Below are 26,356 nucleotides of genomic sequence, written 5' to 3' on the forward strand. Positions count from 1 at the left end.
TTTCACAAGAACTATAAAAAAAAGTCGTGTTCAGTCTTTAATTATATCACGAACTTTTTATTTATAAATTTCTCCGAAGTTTATATACTTTAATTCTTTAACAGACTTATAAGCATTTTTCCTTTGACAAAACAGACATGAAAGTTGTAATGTACAATATTTTAATTTTCATGATTATGTATTTATTATTGTCCAACACTCTTAATGTTTTACTTTTTTAGCATAAACTTTTTTATTATATTTTTAATCAGGTAATTTCATTAAAATGGTAGTTATACTTTATAACAGACTCTGAGGCAATTAATATAGAATCCTTGTATTTATGATATTGTCCATTTGTATATATTTTTCTGGGTAACGAGGATATATGTATTTATCATATTTTAGGACTAAATAATTTGTATAAAAAATACTTTAGAGACAAAATAGATGTATTTATAATATTTTATGGACTAAATAATAAAAAACTGACAAATTTTTACACGTAGGGGACCAAAATAATGTGTCAACTTGACACTTAACAAACAAAACTAATGTGACTAAAAAAAACAAAACTATTGATGAAGAAATACTTGGGGGACTATTTAGTATTTTCATAAGTTTAGGAAGGGAATCGATGAGAAACTCATCCTATCCTTTAAAAACAAACTAAGGGTTTATTCTAGAGTTAAATTCCATTCCATCTTTTTTAATCATTATACCCACTAAAATCAATACTGTATTTCGACACAGTATACTATCTGAATTAAAATGAAAAACACTCAATGAACGAGAAAATGTAATATAATATATAATCCAAAAACCATAAACAAATACATAATTTTGTGTCAAAACATTATTATTTTTTAATATAGAAGAGAGATATGATCGAGTTGGAAAAACTTTGTGTCTCTATTAAGAAATAATAATATTGAAGTTGGCAGTATAGACGACAAAACATGAAAACAGAACACCACATTCCATCTTGCAATAGCCACTCAAATTAGAACTCATTTTAAAGCGTCAGATTTTATTATCGTGTAAAATGTCGTTTACCTATTTTTCCCCCAACCAATGAATATCCATCACGATGCACAAAACCACCCTCAACAAATACAACTTGACAAATAAAATAAAATAAAAATAAAAATAGCATATCAAATAAGAGTATATATTTTTTGATTTGAATCAAACACAACACTTCACACTTCACACTACTCTGATTGAATTGAATTAAATTGAACACCACCGCCACACGCACTACAACGTCGTTTTTGTTTTATTCAGTTGAAACTTGAAACCTTCATATTCATCATCAATCAAATGCTCAGATAACAAAACGAACCGTCGTTTAAAGCAAAGTTAGTAACTAACTACGATGGAGATGTCGTTGCAGCTAAACTACAAAACGCCGTTTTGTTTCAAGCTCACTCCATTTTCTGTTTTAACACCTGTAAGTGCCTTTCAACTAATTCATATTCCTGTGATTTTTTTTTTTAATATAATAATAATTTTGCTATAATTGAATTCGTTTTTTTGTTTGTTTGTTTGTTTAATTTTCCAGTCTTCATGGCACAAAGCAAGTATTCGAGTTTCTTGCGTTAATGCTAGTGCAGGTTTATTTGTTAGTTACACTTTTATTTGTATCTTACGATATTATATTTGATTTTTGTATAACTAGGTTTTTATATTTTTGTAGATTTTTCTAGGAAGAGACAACAGAAGAAGAGTTCAATTGCGAAGCCAAAGGGTTCTAATCCAAAGGGTTTTGTTCCAAAATCATCTATTGGATCAAGCAGTAAGAAAAATCCTAGAGTCAGTAAGAAGGGAGATTCTTTAGCTCCAGTTGTTAGTGAGGTTTTGGAGGATGATAATAAACAAACACTTGATGTTATTATTGATGATGATGAAGATGAATTTTCGGTGGAGGAAAAATTTGTGGTTGTGGATGATAAAATTAATAAAATTGCTCGAGAGTTCGGGGAATCGTCCTTGATAGATGAGACATTCGATGTTGAAAACATTCCTATAATTGATGATGTTCAATTATATGAGGAGGGAAATTCTTACGTTGGAGATGATGGGAATGTTAAAGATTCAGAGGGAAGGAGATTATACTATGCTGAAATTGATGGAAATCTTAGAGGTACATATACTGATACTAATGGGGAAATAGCTGGGAATATCGTTGAGGAAACAAGTGCTGCTATCGATGATGTTAAAATTAACGAGGAAGCTTCTCGGATGTTGAAGTTGAAGTTGGAAGAAAATTTGCGAAAACAGGAAATAGAGAGGATTGCGGAGGAAAATTTTTTACGAGGGGCAAAGTTGTTTGTATATCCTCCTGTGGTTAAACCTGATGAAGATATAGAGGTGTTTCTTAACAAGAACCTTTCGACACTAAGTGATGAACCTGATATTTTGATTTTGGGGGCGTTTAATGATTGGAAGTGGAAATCTTTTACCATTAGATTGAATAAAACACATCTTAAAGATGATTGGTGGAGTTGCCAATTGTATGTGCCAAGAGAAGCCTATAAAATAGACTTTGTGTTCTTTAATGGACAAAGTGTTTATGACAATAATGACCAAAAAGACTTTTGTATACCAGTTGTTGGTGGAATGGATGCATTGGTGTTCGAAGATTTTTTGCTCGAGGAGAAGCGTAAAGAATTAGAAAAACTTGCTAAGGAGCAGGCTGAAAGGGAAAGACAGGCTGAAGAGCAAAGGCGAATAGATGCAGACAAAGCTGTAAAGGAAGAGGACAGGTTGCAGGCAAGGATGGAGGTTGAAAAAATGCAAGATACGTTGCTGCAGTTGATGAAAAATGCTGTAACCTCTATTGATAATGTTTGGTATATTGAGCCTAGTGAGTTTAACAGCAATGACTCAGTCAGATTATATTATAATGGAAACTCGGGTCCTCTTCAACATGCTAAGGAAGTATGGGTTCATGGCGGTCACAACAATTGGAAGGATGGATTAACAATTGTTGAAAGGCTTGTCAAATCAGGTTTGAAAGGTGGTGCTTGGTGGTATGCTGATGGTATGCTCTTTTACACAGCTACTCCTTCCTTATCTTTGATTTTTAATTCATTTCATCAAAATTAATCTTTTACTGGACTTGATAAGTGTATGAATAGAAAAGTATGTACCATGATATAACTTGGACATAACTCACATTATACATCAGAAAACCAGGATTGAAGTCAATTGATTCTATGGATTTGCCATGCCCATCATTTAACTTAAACATTAGAAGGTTGCAGATTTTAGGGATCGGTGTATCTCTTTTTTTTTTTTTTTTGTCTATAGAAGAGGTGGTAAATACCACCATAAACTCACACACACAACTGCGAGGTTCCGGGTTAAAACCTGGGACAATATGTCCAACGTAACTATATCGACATTTATCAGTTGAGCTAGAACTTAATTGTTGTTTCTCGTTTTGGATTCATCATTTCATTTAAAATAATTTTGTGAGAATTTTGAACTTTAAAAGTTACACAACTATTTCTAAATTCTCACTCCATGCTACTCATTACTTTGGATTTTTACCTTTGTGTGCATTTGTTTGGCTGACGTTTCATTGAGAAAAAGATAAATTTCCTATTTCCTAAACAAAACATTAGGTGGTAACTTATAGACTAGGGTTAAAGTAACTCATATCAACTTTTCCAGCAGTTTCTAGATTGATTGTCAGCATAAGAATACTAGTCCAGAAGGCGGTTAAAATTTTGTTCGTTTCTTTTGGACTAATTTGAAGTATTAAACATTTTTTTCTTATCAAGTTTATATTTTATGCAGTTGTTGTACCTGACCAAGCTCTTGTCCTGGATTGGGTCTTTGCTGATGGTCCACCTCAAAATGCAGTTGTGTATGATAACAACCGTATGCAAGATTTCCATGCTATTGTCCCTATGGCTACACCCGACGCACAGTATTGGGTTGAGGAAGAGCAGCTAATATACAGAAAACTTCAGGAGGAGAGGAAGTTGAAAGAGGAAGTTATACGGGCGAAGGTTTGTTCTTGCCTGTGATGACTTCCAAGTTGTAGCATTGGGGCACTGCCTATGATGCTTGCCAATCATAAATATAATCTTTTCGGTGATTTATGTTCTTTCTTGTGCCCCTCAATGTACCAGAAAGATAGTAATAGCGTATGCTTTTAGAGAAAACCCTATTCTAGTTGGTCTTCGGTCCAAATTTAATGTCACTAATTAGTCGTCCAAAAAACATTAGTTGCCAAATTAGTTTCTGAAGACTTTGAAACTTCACTGCATTAGTCTTCTAAAAAAATTGTGATCAAATTAGCCTGTCAAAGATCTAAAACATTGCCATATTTGTCCTTATGGAGGATAAAGTGGTGACACAAAATAACTAACTTGGCTATACAAAATGATGAATTAAATCTTTGAATGACTAATTTGGTGATATTTTAGTTTGTAAGACTGATGTTGTAAGTTTTAGATCTTTTGAGAGATTAATTCGGTGATGGAAATCATTGGAGGACTAATATGACGACACATGTCGACAAACAACATAAAACTCCGCTGAATGAGTTTTAGGATATTATATAGTGGCTTTAGATCGGAGGACCAACTTGAGGGTTTTGTCTTATGATGTATAATCACTCGCATATTAATTCAACTTTTTTACTTTGGTTAGGTTGATAGTTGAAATTCTTTTGATGAGAGTGTGTTTTAGATGGATCCCTTTAACTGTTTGACTAAATTCTATTTTTCCCACTCAACCCTTTCTCTTAGGAAGAAAAAAGATTAACATATATTCAAGCTATTAAATACTCTCTTGTTTATTTGGTTCTGTTCATGTTGCAGGCTGAAAAAACAGCACAAATGAAAGCCGAAACAAAGGAAAAAACTTTGAAAAAGTTTTTACTATCTCAAAAGCATATCGTCTACACTGAGCCGCTTGATATTCAAGCAGGGAGTACAGTGACGGTGTTTTATAACCCCTCAAACACAAATCTGAATGGAAGACCTGAGGTTTGGTTTAGAGGCTCATTTAATCGTTGGTCTCATCGTAATGGTCCATTGCCACCTCAGAGAATGTTGCCTGCTGAGAGTGGCACACATGTCAAAGCCTCTGGTGAGTATCTTCCTTTGTTTACACTTGAAAGATGACTACACCATAGTCATCTGGCAATTATCAATATCAAGGATTTAATGTCCCTTTGGTTGTTTAATTTAATTTTTTTTTCTATTTTCAAATGTTACTTGGAGGGTATTATTTCTAAAATATGATCTGTCTTCCAAATATACTGCATTATGACTTAGGATATTTTCACCATATATGATATGCTAATCTGGTTAGCAGATAACTGATGTTAAAGGCGACAAAAACTGTCAGCAGCTGTCCAGACTCCAGAGCCTTCAGATTGCATATGAATTTGTGCATAAAAACTTTGATATGAGGCTGCATAGGTTGAGAGACAAATATAACAATGCTGAATTTGTGCAAATGTTTTTATGTTTGTGTTAGAATATTAAAAAATATCTTATAATATCTTTTATATTATATTAGAGTATCTTAAATTATTTCTTAGGATCAATTTATAATTATAGAGATATCTTAGAATATCTCTTATTATTATTATGATTTATTCCTAATTTAGGATTTAGTCTATGTTTCTCTATAAATAGAGATTAGTATTGAGTCTATTGTAATCAAGTCAGCATTAAGCTATTATCAATAATATTCAAACCCTTATTATTTTCTCTCCTCCTTTTCTCTAAAATCTCACACTTTCAACATGGTATCTAGAGCCTATTTCGATCCTCCTTGAACGATTCCGCCTCTATTCCGCTGTCGAGTTCCCAACAATTAGGGAATCGGTACTGTTCACTGCAAAAAAAAAAAAATTATTATTATTATTAGGGTTCTATAAACCTTTCTACAACCCATTAGGGTTTGGCGTTGCAACCAACTGAGCTAAAGAGCTAATAGCACATAATACCCCATGAAGGTAGCTCTTATAGGTAGGGGTAACAACGGGGTGGTAAAGTTTACTTTGAGAATCATTATCATTTGCATACTTAAGGGTAGAATTGGGGGACTTTGTGGCATTTATAGCAGCTGGAAATATACAGAGCTCCAGAAGACTTTCGTATAATTGTCCATAGCATGAACCCTGACTATGGCCATCTTGACCCCATTGCTGTTGGTGCCCCATTGCCATCACTGCCCTTGCTGTCTACAACACCAAAGGCTCTTCTATTTTCAACTACGTTGCTACTGTCTTTCACATGTTTGTCATTGTCTTCATTATTATTGTTGGTCTCATCAAAGCCAAACCCGAAAACTACTCTCCATTTACTCCTTTTGGTGTTCACGGTATGATTGATGCTTCTGCTGTTCTTTTCTTTGCTTATGTTGGCTTTGATGCTGTTTCAACTATGGCTGAGGAAACCAAGAATCCTGGCAGAGACATTCCTATTGGTCTTGTTGGATCTATGTTGATTACCACCATATTATATTGCTTACTAGTTACAACACTTTGTCTCATGCAGAATTATAAAGATATAGATGTTAATGCACCTTTTTCTGTTGCATTTAGTGCTGTTGGAATGGATTGGGCTAAGTACATTGTTTCATTAGGTGCCTTGAAAGGAATGACAACTGTATTGTTGGTTGGTGCTGTTGGTCAAACTCGTTATTTAACTCACATTGCACGTACTCACATGATTCCACCTTATTTATATTTTCCCTTGTGGCCTTAGCACTTTTAGTAAGGCGTTATTATTCAAGTGGAGTAACTACAAAAGGAGATCAACGCAATTTCATTGTGGGTCTTGTGTTGATTATTGGCTCTTCAATTGGAATTTCAGCTTATTGGAATAATAGTACTGATGGCTGGATTGGTTATTTAGTTTTTGTTCCACTGTGGATTTTAGGGACGGGTGGTATTTGGCTTTTTGTACCAATGGCAAAGAAGCCTACAATTTGGGGAGTTCCTTTGGTTCCTTGGCTACCTTCTTTGTCTATTGCTATTAACATATTTCTTCTTGGCTCTATTGATAAAGATTCATATATAAGATTTGCAATTCAATTGATGGGATTCTTCTTGGTGCACGATTATTCTCTCTTCGATGGTTCCAGATCTGCCCTTACTCTCCAATTTTGATCAGCGAAAATATGTGTCATTGTTCAAACAACCGTTTTGTTTCGTTAGAGTCGCGCTGCTTCTTCTTCGGTGTTTGTAACGGAGCTTGCTTTTTTCAATTGCCTTCCATGAATTTCTCTCAGGCTGATGATTAATCAGACTATCTGGCTAGGCTATATTTATAGCTATTCTTTCCGACTTCACATGCATCCCTGAGTTGCCTCTCCATTATTATTGGTTTGAAGCTTCCAAATGCAGTTTTTTAGAAGAACGGAGCTTGCTTTTTTCAATTGCCTTCCATGAATTTCTCTCAGGCTGATGATTAATCAGACTATCTGGCTAGGCTATATTTATAGCAATTCTCTCCGACTTCGCATGCATCCCTGAGTTGCCTCTCCATTATTATTGGTTTGAAGCTTCCAAATGCAGTTTTTTAGAAGAACGGAGCTTGCTTTTTTCAATTGCCTTCCATGAATTTCTCTCAGGCTGATGATTAATCAGACTATCTGGCTAGGCTATATTTATAGCAATTCTCTCCGACTTCGCATGCATCCCTGAGTTGCCTCTCCATATTTTTTATTATTTTGTGGAGCAAAATATTTTCTTGTAGCAAGCTAAAGCTTAGTAAGCTTTAGCTTGAGGGGGAGTGTTAGAATATTAAAAAATATCTTATAATATCTTTTATATTATATTAGAGTATCTTAAATTATTTCTTAGGATCAATTTATAATTATAGAGATATCTTAGAATATCTCTTATTATTATTATGATTTATTCCTAATTTAGGATTTAGTCTATGTTTCTCTATAAATAGAGATTAGTATTGAGTCTATTGTAATCAAGTTAGCATTAAGCTATTATCAATAATATTCAAACCCTTATTATTTTCTCTCCTCCTTTTCTCTAAAATCTCACACTCTCAACAGTTTGTGTACAATTAGCTTTTGTGTATCCTAATCTGTATCCTGGCCTTGGATTTGAGTGCTGAGAGTTCATTGTCTCACTGGTTTGGAAGAAAGCTGCACGAAGTTTATTATCTATATCAACTATGGTTGAATTTAGATTTCATGTTAACGGATTGTGTATAATAGATTATAAATAGCTTTTCATGATGGATACTTTTACTTCTGCAAATTTGGCATTATTCAATAAGACATAAAGTGTAATTACTTTGTTCTAACTACAAAATCTTGAAGAAGCTTAATGATTTTATGTTTGTGCAGTTAAAGTTCCATTGGATGCATACATGATGGACTTTGTATTCTCTGAGAGTGAAAATGGTGGAGTTTTTGATAACAAATTTGGAATGGATTACCACATACCTGTTTTTGGAGGTATTGTGAAGGAACCTCCTATGCATATTGTTCATATTGCTGTTGAGATGGCCCCAATTGCAAAGGTAAGCTAACCTATTGCATGAACCATTGAATTGGTTATTCTAGGAAATCATAAATTTTAAGATTTCTACTTCCCATTTTTTCTTTCACTATGATTTCTTGTTCCACTTGTTTTGTATGCTAACATTTCTGTTTTAAGAAGGTCGTTCCATTGTTATTGTAATCGCTCCAATTATTTTCAATGATAGTAGGAAGATAAAGAGAGGTCAAAATTAAAAGAATGTAATCTTTGAAGAGACGATAGTTGTTTATCTTATTTTTGTGAGAAGATACAGTGATTGATCATTGAGTATATAAAGGCAGAGTTGGTAAGTAAAATACCAACCATTATGCTACAACTTAGGAAAGAAAAACAAAAGAGAAAGGTAATAGCAAATACATGTAGAAAGAGAAAAGAGGAGGCATGATAATAATGTCATGGATACACTATAAATCGCAGTGACGCGTTTATATTAATAGGTTAAGAAAGTTGTACATAAGAAAGACATGTAAGTCAAGCCCATATACTCAAGGCTTGTATCCACGTGTCTAGCTTTCCAGTTATTTCCTTTCTCGACTCTTCAATTAAGACTATTTCATCTGCTAAAAGCACGAACCATGACACTGTCTCTTGGATATGTTTAGTATTCATGTCTAAACTAAGATAAAAAGATAATGGGTCAGAGTTAATCCTTATAGGAAATCAATATGGAAATCTTTGATACACCTTGTCTTCTCACATTAGTCATTACTGCCTTAAGCATATCTTTGATTGCTCAAATGTAAGCAATCTGAAGAGAATTCTACTATATAAATTTGTTTAAATGAAGACAATTAAATTGCATCCTGACATAGCTTGGCTGCTTCTAAAAGATAATTCTCTCCTTTCATCAGTTGTTATGGCGGTTTTTTTGTTCAAAAACTGGTTTATACTTGTTATTAAAGCAGAGAACATTTGTGAGTTTTTTTAACCTATTTTTTCTGTTTCTGATGGTCATTTTTGGAAGGTTGGAGGCCTTGGTGATGTTGTTACTAGTCTTTCCCGAGCTGTTCAAGATTTAAATCATAATGTGGATATCATTCTTCCAAAATATGACTGCTTGAACCTTAGCAATGTAAGCTTTTTTCTTTCTTTCACACTTGTATTACATCTTCTACTCCGCCATAGATATTTAATGTATGTTCCTTAGTTCATGAGTTTTCTGGTCTCTCCCTAACTCGATTGAATACAGCATGATGTTGTGATTATAAAAAATGATATAGTTTGTTGTTAGCATTCAAGTATTGTTTGACATGCATCTGCAGGAAATACATGGCTTGTTAAGAACATTTCTTAATATTTGGCTATTGAGCTCCTGCATCAGTGGCTCATAAAAGATATAAATGGCTATTATTGAGCACTTAACATTTTGCGGGAAAATGCAGATTTCTTGTTTTTGTTAATATTATTCTTATCTGTTGAACAAATGGCTTGTGATGCAGGTAAAGGACTTGCAATTTCACAAAAGCTATTTCTGGAGTGGGACTGAAATAAAAGTATGGCACGGAAAGGTCGAGGGCCTCTCGGTCTACTTTTTGGAGCCTCAGAATGGGTAAAGACTATGGTTCTCAACTCTTTTCTTACAAAAAAAAAGTGCTTCTTTTATGTTGGGGCATCATATTTTCTTTTGAAAAAATGCCTCTTTCACATCAACTTTCTAGGTTAGAGCAATACCATGTTGAGATAACATGCAAGATTTTACAGTTAGTGTGTCGCTATCAAGTTCTAGTACACAAATTGTGAAAAATTATATTTTCTGTATGTTCAACCATAGTACACATATATTATATGTGAAATAAGATCGGAAGAAACAAAAAATAATCAAATTGTGTCTGAAACCAATCAGTTGATCTTTCTTGTTGTATAAATTTTGCTTATTAATTGTATAGCAGAATCAACAGTTTGAATCGCTTATTATTAACTTGTGTTTGGCATTCGGTCTTAAAAGTTAAAACTATATCTGCATTATGATTATTTTCCGCTGTTGTATTCCATATCCAGAAGTGTAACTTGTTCAATCATTTGTCACTACTTTCTTTCTTTCTATTTGTTTTTTGGGTAACTGCAGTTTTTCTCTTTTTGAATATTGCCATTAAGCTAACATGAAAACTTAAAATGCTTTATAAATTGAACTATGCTATGCTTTACAAATCAATATTCTTTCGTGCAGATTATTTTGGGTGGGCTGTGTATATGGTCGTGCAAATGATGCAGAGAGATTTGGTTTTTTTTGCCATGCCGCTCTTGAATTTCTACTCCAAAATGGAAGTCATCCTGTAAGGCATATAGTTTGATTAGTTATTCAGCTCTTTATTTAATTTTTAATTTTTGACCAAAGTGTTGCTTCCTACTCCAAAAGGGAAGTCATCCTGTAAGGCATACAGTTTGATTAGTTATTCAGCTCTTTATTTTATTTTTAATTTTTGACAAAAGTGTTTATTCATTAAATTTCACAATGCATTTCCTTTCTTGACATGGGTGAAACTTAAAGTGAAAATTCTTAGGATGATAACTAAATATTCTCTTTCATATACTAGACCCAAAAATTTGATATGCGTGCAAATATTTTGAGAGAGTAGTCCAAAGAAGGAATGCTGACACTAAACTTTTGTCCCTATTTATTTTGGTTGTACTATGTTGTTATTTTTTACACATTAACTAGATTGATTTTATATGTTACTCATTTTTCAATTGTTGATCTATGCATATCTGCATGAATGTGTAATTAATATCCTATTCATAACATGGACAATATTCACACAAGAAAAAACTGTCTTTCAGAATACCATTTGAATGTGTAATTGCGACTATATCCTATTCATAACATGGACCAATAACATCGCACAAGAAAAAACTGTCTTTCAGAATACCATTCTAAATATGAAAGTATCAGAACCACCTTTCCAAGTGATCGCTCATTTTCTGAAGACTTTTTTTTTAATTAAATTAATTGTCTCCAAGGATGTATTGTAATTAGCTCTTACCAATGGGCAGGATATCATCCACTGCCATGACTGGTCGAGTGCTCCAGTTGCATGGCTATTTAAAGAACAGTATACACATTATGGTCTTAGTAAGGCTCGAGTTGTCTTCACAATTCATAACCTTGAATTTGGTGCCAATCTCATTGGAAAAGCTATGGCATACGCTGACAAGGCTACAACTGTAAGTGCTGGATATACCATAAATTTGTTAATTTCCTTATAAATTTTCAAACCGTATTTTATTATCCCAAAAGCTTGAGTTGTTTGATTTGAGCAAATGGAAGATTGTTTATATTCCATTTCTGGCCGGCCTCATCTCATAGCCACTTTGTGTTAAATTTCGATATGCCATAAACAACCTACCCTGAATGCAGTTCTTGCACACTTAAATATTATAGCAGTTATTGTCAAGAATTTGACTGGATCTCCTTAGTCATCTGCATGCTTAAAATCTATTTCAAACAAATATCTCCCCTTCAGAATATAATGTTATAGAATTGTGACATCAAATAGTGTTTTGAATGTTAATTATAATTTGAAAAGAAGCAAAGTGATTGTGATTTTCGCATCTTTATCAAATTCTGATTTTCTATTATTGAATAAGCATCTTGGCCATATATGCTTGCAGGTCTCCCCCACTTATTCAAGGGAGATTGCTGGGAATCATGCAGTTGCTACTCATCTTCACAAGTTTCATGGTATAATAAATGGAATCGACCCAGATATATGGGACCCATTTAATGATAACTCCATTCCTGTAAGTTGACTTATGCCCAGATCCTTCTTTATCTTTTTACTTATGTCAGACAAGAAAGACACGGTAATAATAGATAATGATCGGCCTCATCCTATCAGTTCTTATTTATGCTCGTAAAAAAAAGCAACTAATTAGGTTAAAGATACTTGCATCATCTGCATCATCTTTATTCTGTAACTTTCTGAATGTTTGTAATGGACCATCAATAAGAACATATCTATCTAGTATCTATTATAATCTATTAAAACACAACCCCAAATTATATTTGTGACAACTCATCTTCATCTATGTCACGAACTCTAGTGATGTGGCATCTTCCAAAGCACACTACTTTTTTCATCTTCTACTTTCATTCTATTTTGTTTCACCAAATATGTAACGCAAACCTTTTCACTTGTCCATCCAAGTACAATTCTTCCATACGTTATACAATTTCAGCTTTAATTTATCACTCAATGACTTATCCAATACACTTAAACGCTCTAATTACTCATCAAACGTTTCATTTCAATAACTCATACAAAAAAGAATAAATCATCCAATATCTTCAAAGTATCACAATGCAAGTTTGACTACTTACGCACATAAATATCCATCTTCTGTTTTTCAACCACTCTCTAGCATTTGGTTCAAGTAATGATAAAGACATTATGAAATGCAACCAAGCTACACTCATTTGTGTGACACATTCTCAATTCACATATACTTCAATAATAATGTTTCTCTGTTGTCATTTATTGTTGAACATCATATATAGCTATTATTGCTTAGGAGGTGAGTTTTTTTTCCAACATGCGTCTCTCATAATTTTTTTTTTCTTTTTATAATTAAAAAAACATAAATTATAATCGAAACAACAAAAAGATAAATAATATTAAAAATTTGGAAATAAATAATTTCTAACTATTTCACTAACTTTTAACCGTTTCACTATTCACTCGAAACTTTTTATGTATTAAGCATCCACAAACTTTTTTTTTCCAATAATATTTTGCAACTCACTCTTGAAGTTTCTTGATCGTGTCAAATAATTATTTGAAAATTCTATTTCATGTTCTAATTGTTTTGACGAAACAATAGTTAAAGTAATTGAAACTGTTCTCCATCTAAAATATCATAACTGGATAATTTGGTTACATTATGTATTGAATTTTTATTTAGCTTGACAATTTTGTGTAACTAACATTTTTATTGTATAAAAAATATTATTATTATTTAATGTTTTTGAACCTTGAGAAATTTCTATTTTGTTTTGTAGTATTCCTTCCATATATATCACCTATATTTTCATATGTGAAGAATTATTTCAATATTTTGAACGTTATTATGAACATTGTTTTTAACAAACTACCACTTATGAATGAATGTTATAATAAACTGCAAGGCACACAATGCGCATGCTTAGATTGACGGTGAGATTGACAGAATTACGATGAGCATATAAAATTGAAAATGTCAAAAAGTACATAAATTTATAAAATCTAATGTTTCAAAACTAATATAAGTCATATAAAATGAATAATATATATAGTTAAATGTACAACTTTAATAATAAAGAAACGTATAATTATTTAAAAAATATATTATTAGAAGTAACACTTCAATGAAACCAAGAAATTTGAATAAATCAATTCCACATTTAAACAATATTAAAGACAAGAGTTGCATCTTTAAAGTTGCAAAATCTTATGAATATCTCATAATTCAATATACTTTGCATGGATTATATTAGTCTACTAAAGCAAACCTAGTTTATATATAATTATTCAAAAATATATTTACCTTTAGACACATAAATGTCTGAATATATTCTATTCTAAAACAAAAATATAATTACTTTTAAATGACATATTATTGTTATTTTATACTAATATATTAAATTTTACCGGGTTAGCATCTAGTTCACTGTAATAATGCTTCTTGCTCAACTGTTGCAGTCTCAAAGTGCACAACTGTACTCAATTTTCCCATCTGAGATTCTGAGTTTAAGTGTTTAACCTAGAAAAACTTAAACTAGACCTCTTTTGCGCAGATGGAATGGACTCGTATATGCAGTTGAGTTCCGTAGTGACTGCAATGAGTCAGTACTACCACTACTCTACCCCCTGCAACTGACCTGTAGTTTAATATATACAAACTATTTGTATTTTCCTATTGATTTTGTTATGACTAGCTTCAATGTCACATTATTCAGGTACCATACACAGCAGAAAATGTTGTTGAAGGAAAAAGAGCGTCCAAGGAAGCCTTACAACAAAAGCTTGGTTTGAAAAAAGCTGATCTTCCTTTGGTGGGAGTTATTACTCGATTGACTCATCAAAAAGGGATCCATCTCATCAAACATGCCATATGGCGTACCCTAGAACGCGGTGGACAGGTCTTCCTATTTCTATTTTACATGCCTATTATTCTCCTACAAACCCATAGTTGCCTGCATAATGGCAGATTGTTCCGTAGTATATGGACACTAGTAGAACAAATTGGAAACGTTTCAACTATTTTTTATTTAGTATAATCATAAAAATCATTCTTGTTGCTATATTTGATACTTCATAGTCTAAGCTTTTAGGCTAAATGGTTCTTTGACAACTGATTCCGTATTAAATATTTTACTAAGTTGTGTTGAACTTAATCCCATCACCTTTGTATTGGAGATAAATAATTGTGCCGGATTTATGATATCCGAGACTTGGAACCCACCTCCTCCCTACATACTTTTCAAGGAAAATTCGATAATTCATGTAGTTGCTATTGATATTTATTATAATAAGCCAAGGGTAAAATCAAAGTAAGGCTTTTAAATTTGTTATTAGATTCTCTTGTTCGATTTAGAAACTGTTTACATATGTTGCATCGTAGCAGGTGTCTTGACTGCAAAAAAAATTTGAATGCAGGTCGTATTACTTGGTTCGGCTCCTGATCACCGTATACAAAATGATTTTGTGAATTTGGCCAATCAATTGCATTCCAGTCATAATGATCGGGCAAGACTTTGCCTTGCATATGATGAACCTCTTTCCCACTTGGTAACTTATGGAACTAAAAAGTTTTTGATATCAAACATTTTATCTACTACATCTGCAAGTACTACTCAATGGGGCGCTGCTTCTGACTTGTTTAATTTTTTTTGTGCTAGATATATGCTGGTGCTGATTTCATTCTTGTTCCTTCAATCTTTGAGCCATGTGGACTCACTCAACTCACAGCAATGAGATACGGTTCAATACCAATTGTTCGAAAAACTGGGGGTTTGTACATAACTTTATTTTTAGCCACTAATATATTTCATTTAAATGGTCTTGTTGATTTTCTGACCTTGAATAGTACACTGAGCTGATCACTAACCATGTACTTTTTATGTTTTCCTTTTCAATTTCTTTTGCTCGTCCATTTAGTTTTGTCCAGTTGACTTTCATCTTTATATAAATTTGCAGGACTTTATGATACGGTGTTTGACGTTGATAATGATAAGGATAGAGCACAAGTGCAAGGTCTTGAGCCAAATGGATTCAGTTTTGATGGGGCTGATGCGGGAGGTGTTGATTATGCTCTTAATAGGTTAGTAAGTGCCACACAATGAGCCAGCATTATACCCAAAAAAAACCCAATGTGCCAATAACATCCAAAAATAAAGAAAATGCAATAGTACCAACTTATGTTGGTCTGAACAGTTTGAGTCGTTAAGAATGCGGATTTGTATTTGTTTTGGAAAGTCGTGTAAATATAAAGAATAATGTTAGAAGGAGTGTCTACCTGTGATTTTAGACCATACCCCCATGATTAATCTTTCAACTGTTCGATGAAAAGATACTAGGGTAAAAAAGCATACATATTCAGAAGTTAAACCATATTTTAGTGATCTAAGTGAATATTTAAGGCCAGAAACTTGACTAGTTGGCTAAAAATCCTTCCAAAACTATTTTTATATCAATATACAAGCAGAAATAATTCTTAAGTGTTAATGGATTCTCCTTAGTCTGTTGTTGATATTTTGTAGAAGATAGAATTTTCTCTTCCCTAATATTATTGTTATGACCAAGAATCATTAAGCTTTTCTTCACAAGGTGAGGTCAACTATATGGATCAATTGACGCAATAAAGTCTTGTCATGTATTAGTTAGGTACAAAAATTAACCATTTGCCTCTAAATCCTTTTTAATGTGGTCTGGTGTATAGTTTTTCTTGGTCTACCACCTTATTGGTGCTTCTACAATTCGTCCCCATACATGCTCATGTAAGCTAAGACAAGTCTATACTATTTTTTGTACAATTGGGATTACCCTAGTTTTCTGTCTAGTGATTGTATTTTATTCTTGTCTTCTGTGAACACATCATCCAACATAACATTCTCATTTATGCAACATTAAGTTTATTTTCTTGTTGCTTTTTTAAAGGCCAAATTTTTCCATAACATTGTATGAAGTGCTTAGGAGAATCCCATAATTGTATATTTAGAATACATGATCCTTTGAAACAGTCGCTATATGCCGAATCTCTTGCACTGGAATTTTCATGCGGAAAGGGTTGGAACCTGGCTATGGCATGGGTAGAGGAAACGCGAAACGTTATACTTGCACCTTTTGATTTTGAACTGTTTAGTCTTCTTGGTAGCTCACATTGTTGGCACACACGGCTAACAAGCACACGCGGGTACTTGTGTTTCTGAATTTTTAAAGTTTAAGAATGCAAGATTAATACTATGGACTTTTTCAGGGCAATATCTGCTTGGTATGATGGCCGTGAGTGGTTTAACACATTATGCAAGACAGTAATGGAGCAAGATTGGTCTTGGAACCGCCCTGCTCTCGACTATTTGGAGCTTTACCATGCAGCATGCAAGTTGGAATGAGAGTTTAGTGAGCGGGAAGCCATGCAAATTAAGGTTCATCGCCGTTGTACAGCTTTAGTCTAAAGCAAAATTAGTGCACATAGTTAATCCTAGTGAAAAGATAATAGCAAAGTGACATCATTTGTAGACACCAGCTTCTTGTTCATTTTTTTGTTGGCACACAATAATGTAGGTAAATATTACATAGTTTTAGTATAGATGCTGAGAGATTGTCCTCTTAAATAAATGAACATGAACTTGTGAATAATAATCCAGTGCAAGTTCTTTTTTGTTCATAACAGAACTGAAAATCAAGGGGGGACAATTTATCATATACCGAACTAAATGTTCAGTGTAATATGAAAGTTATGATCCAACTTGATATTTTTCAAGAAACAGATTCTGCGCTCCTTTTGATAGTTAGCTTGATCTTGAGAACAAGAAGAGCATGTAAAGGGGAGTATTACCTATTTTGCTTGAGATGAAAATGCAAATAAAGTAGCTGAACAAGAGAAGCTAATGGACCAGATGACATGTAGTCCTGCGTTTGGGGCATTTGAAGCCAATCGGAGGTTCTAGATTTTAAACTCGTATTTTTAAATTTAATAATAATAATAATAATAATAATAATAATAATAATAATAATAATAATTATTATTATTATTATTATTATTATTATTATTATTATTATTATTATTATTATTATTATTATTATTATAAATGCTTTGACTGCAGAATTGAACTGCATACAATCTGGTTCTGAAGCAAACAAATAATAAAAGAACTTTAAACAAAATAATACATCATTAAAAAAGATTATCTCGTAAGTGTTTTCTAAAAATATGTGCACTTCTTAAAATAATAATTGTACTAATTTAATGATAAATTGAATTTATTTAATAAAGGACTCTTATTAATATAGTAAAGTAGTTAGGTGAGTTGTGATAAGATAAATATAGCCTATTAGCAGAAAATAATAATTAATGTTTTATTGATAATTTAAGATATCAAATAATGTGACAAACAAATAATTTAAATGTGTTGATTAATATGAGAAGTAATAATAATTAATAGATTGAGTAAATTTGGAGATAAAGGGAATGTTGGGGACATGTCGGCATCTAAGTAAAGTTTGCCTAAAGATTCTATCAGCGCGGTAGGCAAAAGAGCGAGACAGAGAGAGGTGGCAAGTGAAGAAGTAAGGGTGTATAAGGGTCATATCAGGTTGGGTTTCACTAAACCTAATATCTAACCGAATAAAATTCCTTTGGTTTGGGTTAGGTATCAACCCATACTTTGTAAAAACACCAAATGAAACCAACAAAAATTTTATCCTATACCCTCAAATTTGTATTTATACTTTCACAAATTTTTAGAAATGTCAAATATATTTTTAATTTTTTTACTATTTTATCAATTATATTTATATTTATACAACACTTTTTTTTTTACAACAGAGGGTTATACAATATATTATTATATATTAAATTTTTCAATGTTTTTTATTTTGAAGATATTTAAAACATAAAATGATAATCAAATATATATATATATATATATATATATATATATATATATATATATATTTATATATACATATATATATATTTGTTTTGTTTTTTCACATAGGATGGATAATTTTTTAACTAATTTATTGATGAAAAATATTTATCTTAAGTATCATTTATAGTGAGTATATTATAATTTTTTTTAAATATCTATGTAAAAGATAATAAAAATAAATAATATGTCGTTGAATTGAGTTGACGAATTTAAATTTCTAAAATTGTCGCCCAAACCAAACACACTTAGATTCAATTAGGTTTGGTCGTCAATAAATTTAGATAAAAAATTCATATTGAGTCAAATTGGTAATGAATAAATTAAATCGACTCGAACCTGTATTTAATGTGAATCAAAAATAGCACGTAATTCACTTAATTACCATATTTATCTTATAAAAAAAGGTTTTTTTTTTCACAGGTAAGTAATAATTGAGGATATAAGTTGCCATTATCCTATAATGATATTTGACAAATGCTAACGTACACCTCAAAAAAACATATTAATGAATCAAATTTAATTTTTTTTCTTGAAACTTGTGCATTTAACTATTTAAAACTTCAAACATTTTTAGCGAGACTTATTTTATTTTCATAATTCCTTGCTAAGTATTTATAAGTCTTGTTATCTATTATTCTCAAGGTTATATATTGTACTCATATTCACAACCCAAAAATAAAAATAAAAACATTTATAAATCTACAATAAAGTTGTCCACCAAGTTGATGTTAAAAACAATTCCACAACTTTATTATTAAATTCCCATAAAAACCATTACATGCACTTAACATAGAAGAAACAGAACCAAATATGGGTAGTTTTATTTAAAGACAAGCATAGAAGCACCACAATAAACATGAGGAACTCAATCAGAAGAATCACCATTTTCTTGATTTGGGTTTGGAAGCAGTTCAGGAGTTCCCATAAACATTCCTGGAGGAGCAGCATGATGAGGTGGCAAAGGGACATAATAATAAGGAACACTTTCTCTTCTTCTAAAAATTTCATGATCCATTGTGTCTTCTTCCCTTGGAACAATATCAACCAAGAAATCAAAAACATCAGTACTTGAGATTGCAGATGCAATGTCACTCTTTTGAATTGTTTTCTTTTGGTTCATCTCAGCATGAGCCCAAGATCTCATTGTCATTTCCATAATAAACATTTCACATGCCTTAGCAAACAGGACAGGCACCTCTGCTGATATCATACTCACTTGTTCGTCAGATTTCATCACTTTCTTAATCCTTGCTAAAGGCAAACAGTGATTTCCCAAATTGTTGCTCTCTTCAATTTCATGGTTTTGGTTTATCCAAAAGTTTTCAAGTTTTTTCTTCAGTTCTTGTTGTTTTTGTTGTTGGAGAATGCTGTGGCGAAAATATTTTGGAAGTTTGTCTCTGTTTAGGTAACATGAAAAAGCAGAAGCACCTGGAGTTTGTATTAGAGGCCGAGATATTGCCACTATTTGCTTTGATTCACTTTCACTTTGAGTTTCTTCATTTCCTTCTTCTTCTTCTTCTTGCCTCTTTTGATTCATAGTGTACTTATGGACTACAATGATTTTTTTTCTTTTACCATTTTAGTTGCGGAAAAAGTTAAAGGATATATGATAATCAATAATTAAACCTACACAATTTCCGACATCATATCTTAACACTTACGATAATAATTAAAGATACACAATTTCCGACGTTGTGTCTTAACACTTACGATAATAATTAAAGATACACAATTTTCGATATCATATCTTAACACATTACGTTATTGAGAGTGTGGACATATATTACTCTCAAGGAGAGAGAAAAAACAATTTAAAACTCGACATATTTTTAAAAACATTTGATAAAAATTAGTTGTGTAATTTTTGGAATTTTTAATCAATTTATGGTTTTTATTTGAATCATCAACTTAAATGTTAACATTCCTATTGACTATAATAAAGAAAAATTGAATTGATCTAAAGATGAATTTTTTATATGTATGGAAGAAAAAAAAATTAATCCATTCATTGTGTAAACACCATTAGTATGAGAATTTTTTTTGAGGAGAAATAAATAAGATATGTTGAAAGAAATAATAGAGAAGGTTACATAAAAAATCTCAATCAAAATTTAGGATTAAAATCATTTTGTTTATAATCAAAGGATCTTTTTTTCAAAGAATGATCTTAAAAATCAAATATTTTTTATCTGTAGAATAAAATGGTTAAGATAAAATAAAATAAAATAATAAAAAAACTCACACACAACGATTTTAAATTCAAGTTAATCGGGAACATCTATCCAATCTATCAGCGTACAATTGAGCTAGACCTATATTGTTTAAATCAAATTTTTATCCACGAGTAATAAATTTTTAAAAAGAATATCCGAATTAATGTATTAATTAGCATCATAACGGTGGCACCAAACTGTCTGAGTTAACATCATAATACTATATATTGAGAATGTGAGCTGTTTTTTTATGCAATGTTCAGAACCTTAAGCACCAAACAGTCTGAGTTAACTCAATGTTTGATATTCAATGAAACAACATGCAAGATCTTTAATGCTTGTCATATAAGAAAAAAATTCGCAAGAAATCTCCTCCATCCAATATATTTAATTTAAAATTTAAACAAAATACATCAATATTTTTATTTATAAATAGGAATAGATGGTAACTTTTATATATATAGTATGAAATTAATTTATGCACATATAAGCTATAGACAAGAAAAATAACACACAAATAAATAAATAAATAACACGCATATAAAGAAAGTAAGACGATATATACCTTAGCATCACAATGGAGAGATTGAGACTTCAGTTCAAAACTGAAGAAAGAGAAATTGATGTGAAGAAAAAGAGAAAGGTAGTGATGGATTCATAAGAAAAAAGTTTGTACCTTTGGTTCCTTTAGATGTCATGAGATGATATATTTATACTACTAGTATGAGGGAGTTTTTTTTACAGGAATATCGTTTTAAACCATTGTATTTTTTGGTTTTGATTTCGTCACTCAATTTTTTTTTCTTTTTCTTTTATTAATATTTTTTGAAGTGATACAAATAATTATTAAGGGATTGAAATTGCTAACTTAATTGAGACGTCTTTCACTTTTATGTATCTTGTTCGCTTTTATAGAAAAATGTGTACTCACGAGTCACGCTAAATTATTTATATTGTTTTATAACCAAGGTGGCAAAAAATAAGATGCTGAGTTGGAAATGTTTCCGTATCCAATAATCCAAATGGAAAATGGAAACTTAAAAAGAAAATTGTAGGTGCCTTTCTTTTTATTCTTCATATTTCTAATGTGAAAGATCATGTGTTTATGAAATGACAGACGAATTTAATATAAATATTTACTCTTTAATATTTCATTGCAATAATTCAATTTTTTCTATAGTTTTGTGTTTCATCTATATATTTTAAATAAAATGAATATTATTTTTAATAAAATAAAGGTTATTACAAAAAAATACATGAAATTAATAATTTGAATATTTATACTTTCTATAAAATAATTTATTATTATTCACATTTATAAAAAAAAATCACAAAATACATCGGTATAATAGACAAAATAGATAAACAATAGGCTGGATTATACATAGTGAAAGTAGAAAAAAATGAATGACATGTCGCATTATACCTACCTCTCTTAGATAGTTTTTTTTAATGATCTAACTTATATCTTTTAAAGTTTAATAAGTTTTTAGTTTTTAAAAAAATTTAAATTTTATTTTTATTGTATAGAAAAATTATGATTTTTTAATTTCTACAAAATTATTATGCAAACAGTTTTAATCTCTGTTGATAAGTCAACATATATTTTTGATATATTTATTTCATATATATTTACAGCATTGTAATAAGTTTCTGCATAAAAAAGAATAAGTTTAAAATTCAATTTTTAAATCTATGTTTTTTGTTTTTATCTTGACTTATTTTTCATTTAAAATTTTTATATTTAATTCATTATAAATTAACAAAAACTCTTAAATTTTGTAGAGAATTTTTTTTTATAATGTTTTAAACGTACTTACAAAAATTCATAAACAAATTTGAAAGTGGAAAGGAAATTAAAATATGCTTTGTTACTACAAGGAGTAAAATTGCTTACAAAATAATTTTGTAAGAACACAAAATTTGTATGTTTTACTGAGACTAAAAATAAAATCTTGAAATTATAGAGATTGAAATTTTATTTAACGTATAATTAATTAAGAATTATCAAAAGAACTAGCCTTTTGATGTGATTTTAAATGAATCAAATATTTGTAAATATCAAATTTATTGTTATAATCAAGAGTTAAACAAGTTTTTTATTCTCTATAAAATTTTAATACTTTTCTTTTAGTTACTATAAAAAATTAATTAACTTTTTAGTTCTTAAAAAAAATGTTTTCATTTTTTGTCTTTGCTTTTAAGTTAATTAATATGTATTTTTTTGAATATTTGAATGATTTTTTGTAGTCATAAGATATTACTAAAATTTAAATTTTTTTAACAAGGAGTGAATTCAATATAAACTTTTAAGATTTTGGCACTTAAAATTTATATATAATTCATATTTTCTTAAAAAATTATAATTTTGTTTAAAAGATTTTTATAATATTCTTAATAAACCTGCAAATGTAATTCAAAATTTTGAAGAGTACACATGATGAGTTTGACTTAAAATCAGAGATAAAAAATAGAAAATTTAAGGTGACTAAAAATTTTAAAAATAAGTTGTTAAAGTTTTATATGAGTAAAATTTTATATCAATATTATTATTTCTATGCGTTAAATGGAAATATATAGCATATAAATTACTTAATTACGATATATATGTATAACTTATATTTATATCTAATAAAACCAACAAAAATAATCATAGGCAAGTTATTGCCTAATGGGGGAGGGGTTGCCATGGTCCAACTTTTATTTTTTGTAATTCCTTACTGTTGCATTTATAAGTTTTATAAGTGTTAGTATCCATTTTTCTCAAAGTTAGACGCTTCTTATTTTTTTTAATAATTTTGTATTATTATTAAACAAAATACATGAAAGTAATACATAATTTGAATATTTATACTTCTATAAAATATATTTATTATTATTATTATTATTATTATTATACACATTTATAAAAATAAAATTAAAAATTCACAAAATACACGGGGTAACAAAACAAGCAAAAAGTATAAGCAATACGCCGGATAATATGAAGTGAAGCGAATAGAGAGCATATTTCCATTTTTACAACAACTTCTCTTAGTAAAAAGTTATTCAAAGTTAATAATTGTCTTTAAAATTTCTTCGGTTTCTTTAACCGCTAAGAGTCAGGTGGTTTTAAACTTGCATTCATCAATTAGGATGTATTTCATCAGGATTATTCACTTTCTTATGCATTAGCTTTTGCCACTTTCTTTTCCCTTTTTTCCTCATTTAATTCATCCACCTTCTCTTAGATAGTTTTTTTTTTTTAACGATCAGCATATATCTTTAAAGTTAAAAGTAAATTTTTAATTCATATAAAATTTTAAATTTTTATTTTTAGTTATTTTAAAAAATTTATAACTTTTTATTTTCTACTAAATTATCATTCAAATAATTTTAATCTCTATTGATAAGTCAATATATATTTTTGAAGGATTTAAATTTTGATTTTTAGTTCTTTAAAATGAAATTATAATTTTTTAGTCCCTATCAAATTTTTATGCAATCAATTTTAATCTTTATTAATAAATCAACATATATTTTTAAAGGATTTATTTCCCATATGTGTTACAACACTATGAAAAATTTATTCACAAAAAATGAGTCAAAAATTCGACTTAGACTATTGTATTTTTGTAATTCCTTACCATGCATTTCTAAGTATTGTTATCCATTTTTTTCAAGGTTGTACTTTTTATTTTTTTTTAATAAGATAAATGTTATCAACAAAAAAATGAGATTATTACATAATTTGATTATTTACAATTTCTATAAAATATATGTATTATTATTGTTATCATTCATATTTATAAAAAAATACCATGAAATATATTGATAACAAACAAAAGAAATAAACGATATGCCAAATTATATGGAATGAAACGGACAAAAATATTGTATTTTACAAGAACTTATTTCTCATACCGGAAAAATAGCATAAATATATAATATTTTTGTCCATTTCATTAATAGATGAATACATTATAATAAATAGCATGAATATATGAAATTAATACATAATTTGAATACATTACGAAGTGAATAACGAGCATATATTTCTTTTACAAGAATCTCTCTTATTAAAAAGTTATTTGAAGTTAATAATTATCTTTAATATTTCTTAGGTTTAGTTAACTGCTTACAAGCAACATGGTTTCAAACTCGGATTTATTTCATCAACGATTATTCTCTCCCCAAACATTGTGACTTATTTCTTAACCATTAGCTTTTGCCACATCCTTTTCCTTTTTTCTTATATATTAATTAATTCATCTAGCACTTTGTCTGATAGTTTTTTAATGACCCATCACATATAATTAAGGGTTAAATAAATTTTAATTCTATAAAATTTAAATAAAAAAATTTAATTCATGTACAAAAAATTCAACTTTTTAGTGCTTACGAAATGATTATGCAAATAATTTTAATATTCGTTATGTTGTTAAGTCAACATATATTTTTTACCCTTTCTTTTCAAAATTTTAAAAAGTTTATAAACAAAAATTAGTCTAAAATTAAATTTTCTAATCTATTTTTGTTTTTTGTTTTTATTTTAACTTTTGAACAGCTGAAAAATCATATTTAATTATTTATAAGTTTTAAAATTAAATTTTTGCAGATAAATTTGTATAACATTTTAAACGTGCATACTTGCAAAAATTCATTCAAAATTTTTAAATAAAGACTAAAAATAAATTTTGAAATTTTATAGGGAATACAAACTTATCTAACCCACTTGTTAATTATGAATTATCAAAAGAATTAGCCTTTTGGTGCTAAAAAAATTAATTCATCTTTTATTAAAAAATTGTAAAATTTTCTGGAAAGATTCTTATATTGTTTCAAGTAAGCCTTCAAATATAATTTAAAATTTTAAAAGGTACAGATGAGTTTTACATAAAAGCATGGATAAAAAACTAAAATGAAAATTTTTGGGTGACTAAAAAAGTTAAGATTTTTTTTATAAGAACTACAAGTAAAAATTATGACGAAACACATCAGTAAGAAATAATCAGTATGCCATATTATACGGAGTGAAGTGGACAAATATGTGACATGCATGCCACATTATACGGAGTGAATAAGAGCATCTACAGAGGTGAACTCAATATGGATTCTTTAGATAGGATCTATTGTGTCACATCATTTTAAAGCAATTCACTCATTTTTTACTTCAACGGTGAACTCAACATGATTCAAGTTCTACTACGTCAGATCACTATAAATCAACTCATTCATTTTTTACGGTTTAACTTTTAAAAAATTATATTATATTCCATTACTTTAATTTATACATTAATATTTAATTTTATTATAACTTAAAATATTAATTTAAATAAAAAAATAAATAAATAAGTACGTTAATAAAAACTTTAATAAACTTCTGTAACAAAAATTGTGAAGAAAAAGTATGAGTAACAAATTGTTTCTGAGCTAACAATCTTAATTAAAGGAGAAAAAAAAGACTAACGGTGGTATATTAACTAAAAAAAAGCTAATAGTTACAAAATTATT

At 29.8% G+C, this 26,356-nt stretch overlaps 2 protein-coding genes and 1 pseudogene across 2 annotated transcripts; 2 read left to right on the forward strand and 1 right to left on the reverse strand.

The window, feature by feature from the left end:
* The first annotated feature begins 1,117 nt into the window (after window positions 1–1,117).
* On the forward strand, window positions 1,118–17,485 carry LOC101503104 (starch synthase 3, chloroplastic/amyloplastic). Its single transcript, XM_004486106.4, has 16 exons — window positions 1,118–1,432; window positions 1,544–1,595; window positions 1,679–3,025; window positions 3,787–4,001; window positions 4,818–5,088; window positions 8,326–8,501; window positions 9,486–9,593; window positions 9,961–10,070; window positions 10,689–10,794; window positions 11,513–11,683; window positions 12,131–12,259; window positions 14,454–14,636; window positions 15,154–15,285; window positions 15,396–15,507; window positions 15,694–15,817; window positions 16,973–17,485. The coding sequence occupies exons 1-16, from the start codon at window positions 1,358–1,360 to the stop codon at window positions 17,106–17,108; spliced, it is 3,447 nt and encodes a 1,148-aa protein (XP_004486163.1). The 5' UTR covers window positions 1,118–1,357; the 3' UTR covers window positions 17,109–17,485.
* Window positions 5,960–7,193, forward strand: LOC113784076 (cationic amino acid transporter 1-like; annotated as a pseudogene).
* Window positions 17,486–19,372: 1,887 nt separating the features above from the next.
* On the reverse strand, window positions 19,373–21,580 carry LOC101502053 (nuclear transcription factor Y subunit C-3-like). Its single transcript, XM_004486253.3, has 2 exons — window positions 21,429–21,580; window positions 19,373–20,201 (listed from the first exon to the last, which is right to left on the reverse strand). Exon 2 carries the CDS (start codon window positions 20,185–20,187, stop codon window positions 19,516–19,518), a length of 672 nt encoding a protein of 223 aa, XP_004486310.1. The 5' UTR covers window positions 20,188–20,201; window positions 21,429–21,580; the 3' UTR covers window positions 19,373–19,515.
* Window positions 21,581–26,356: the final 4,776 nt, after the last annotated feature.

Source organism: Cicer arietinum, chromosome 1, assembly GCF_000331145.2.
Source record: "Cicer arietinum cultivar CDC Frontier isolate Library 1 chromosome 1, Cicar.CDCFrontier_v2.0, whole genome shotgun sequence".
NCBI classification, from domain to species: Eukaryota; Viridiplantae; Streptophyta; class Magnoliopsida; order Fabales; family Fabaceae; genus Cicer; species Cicer arietinum.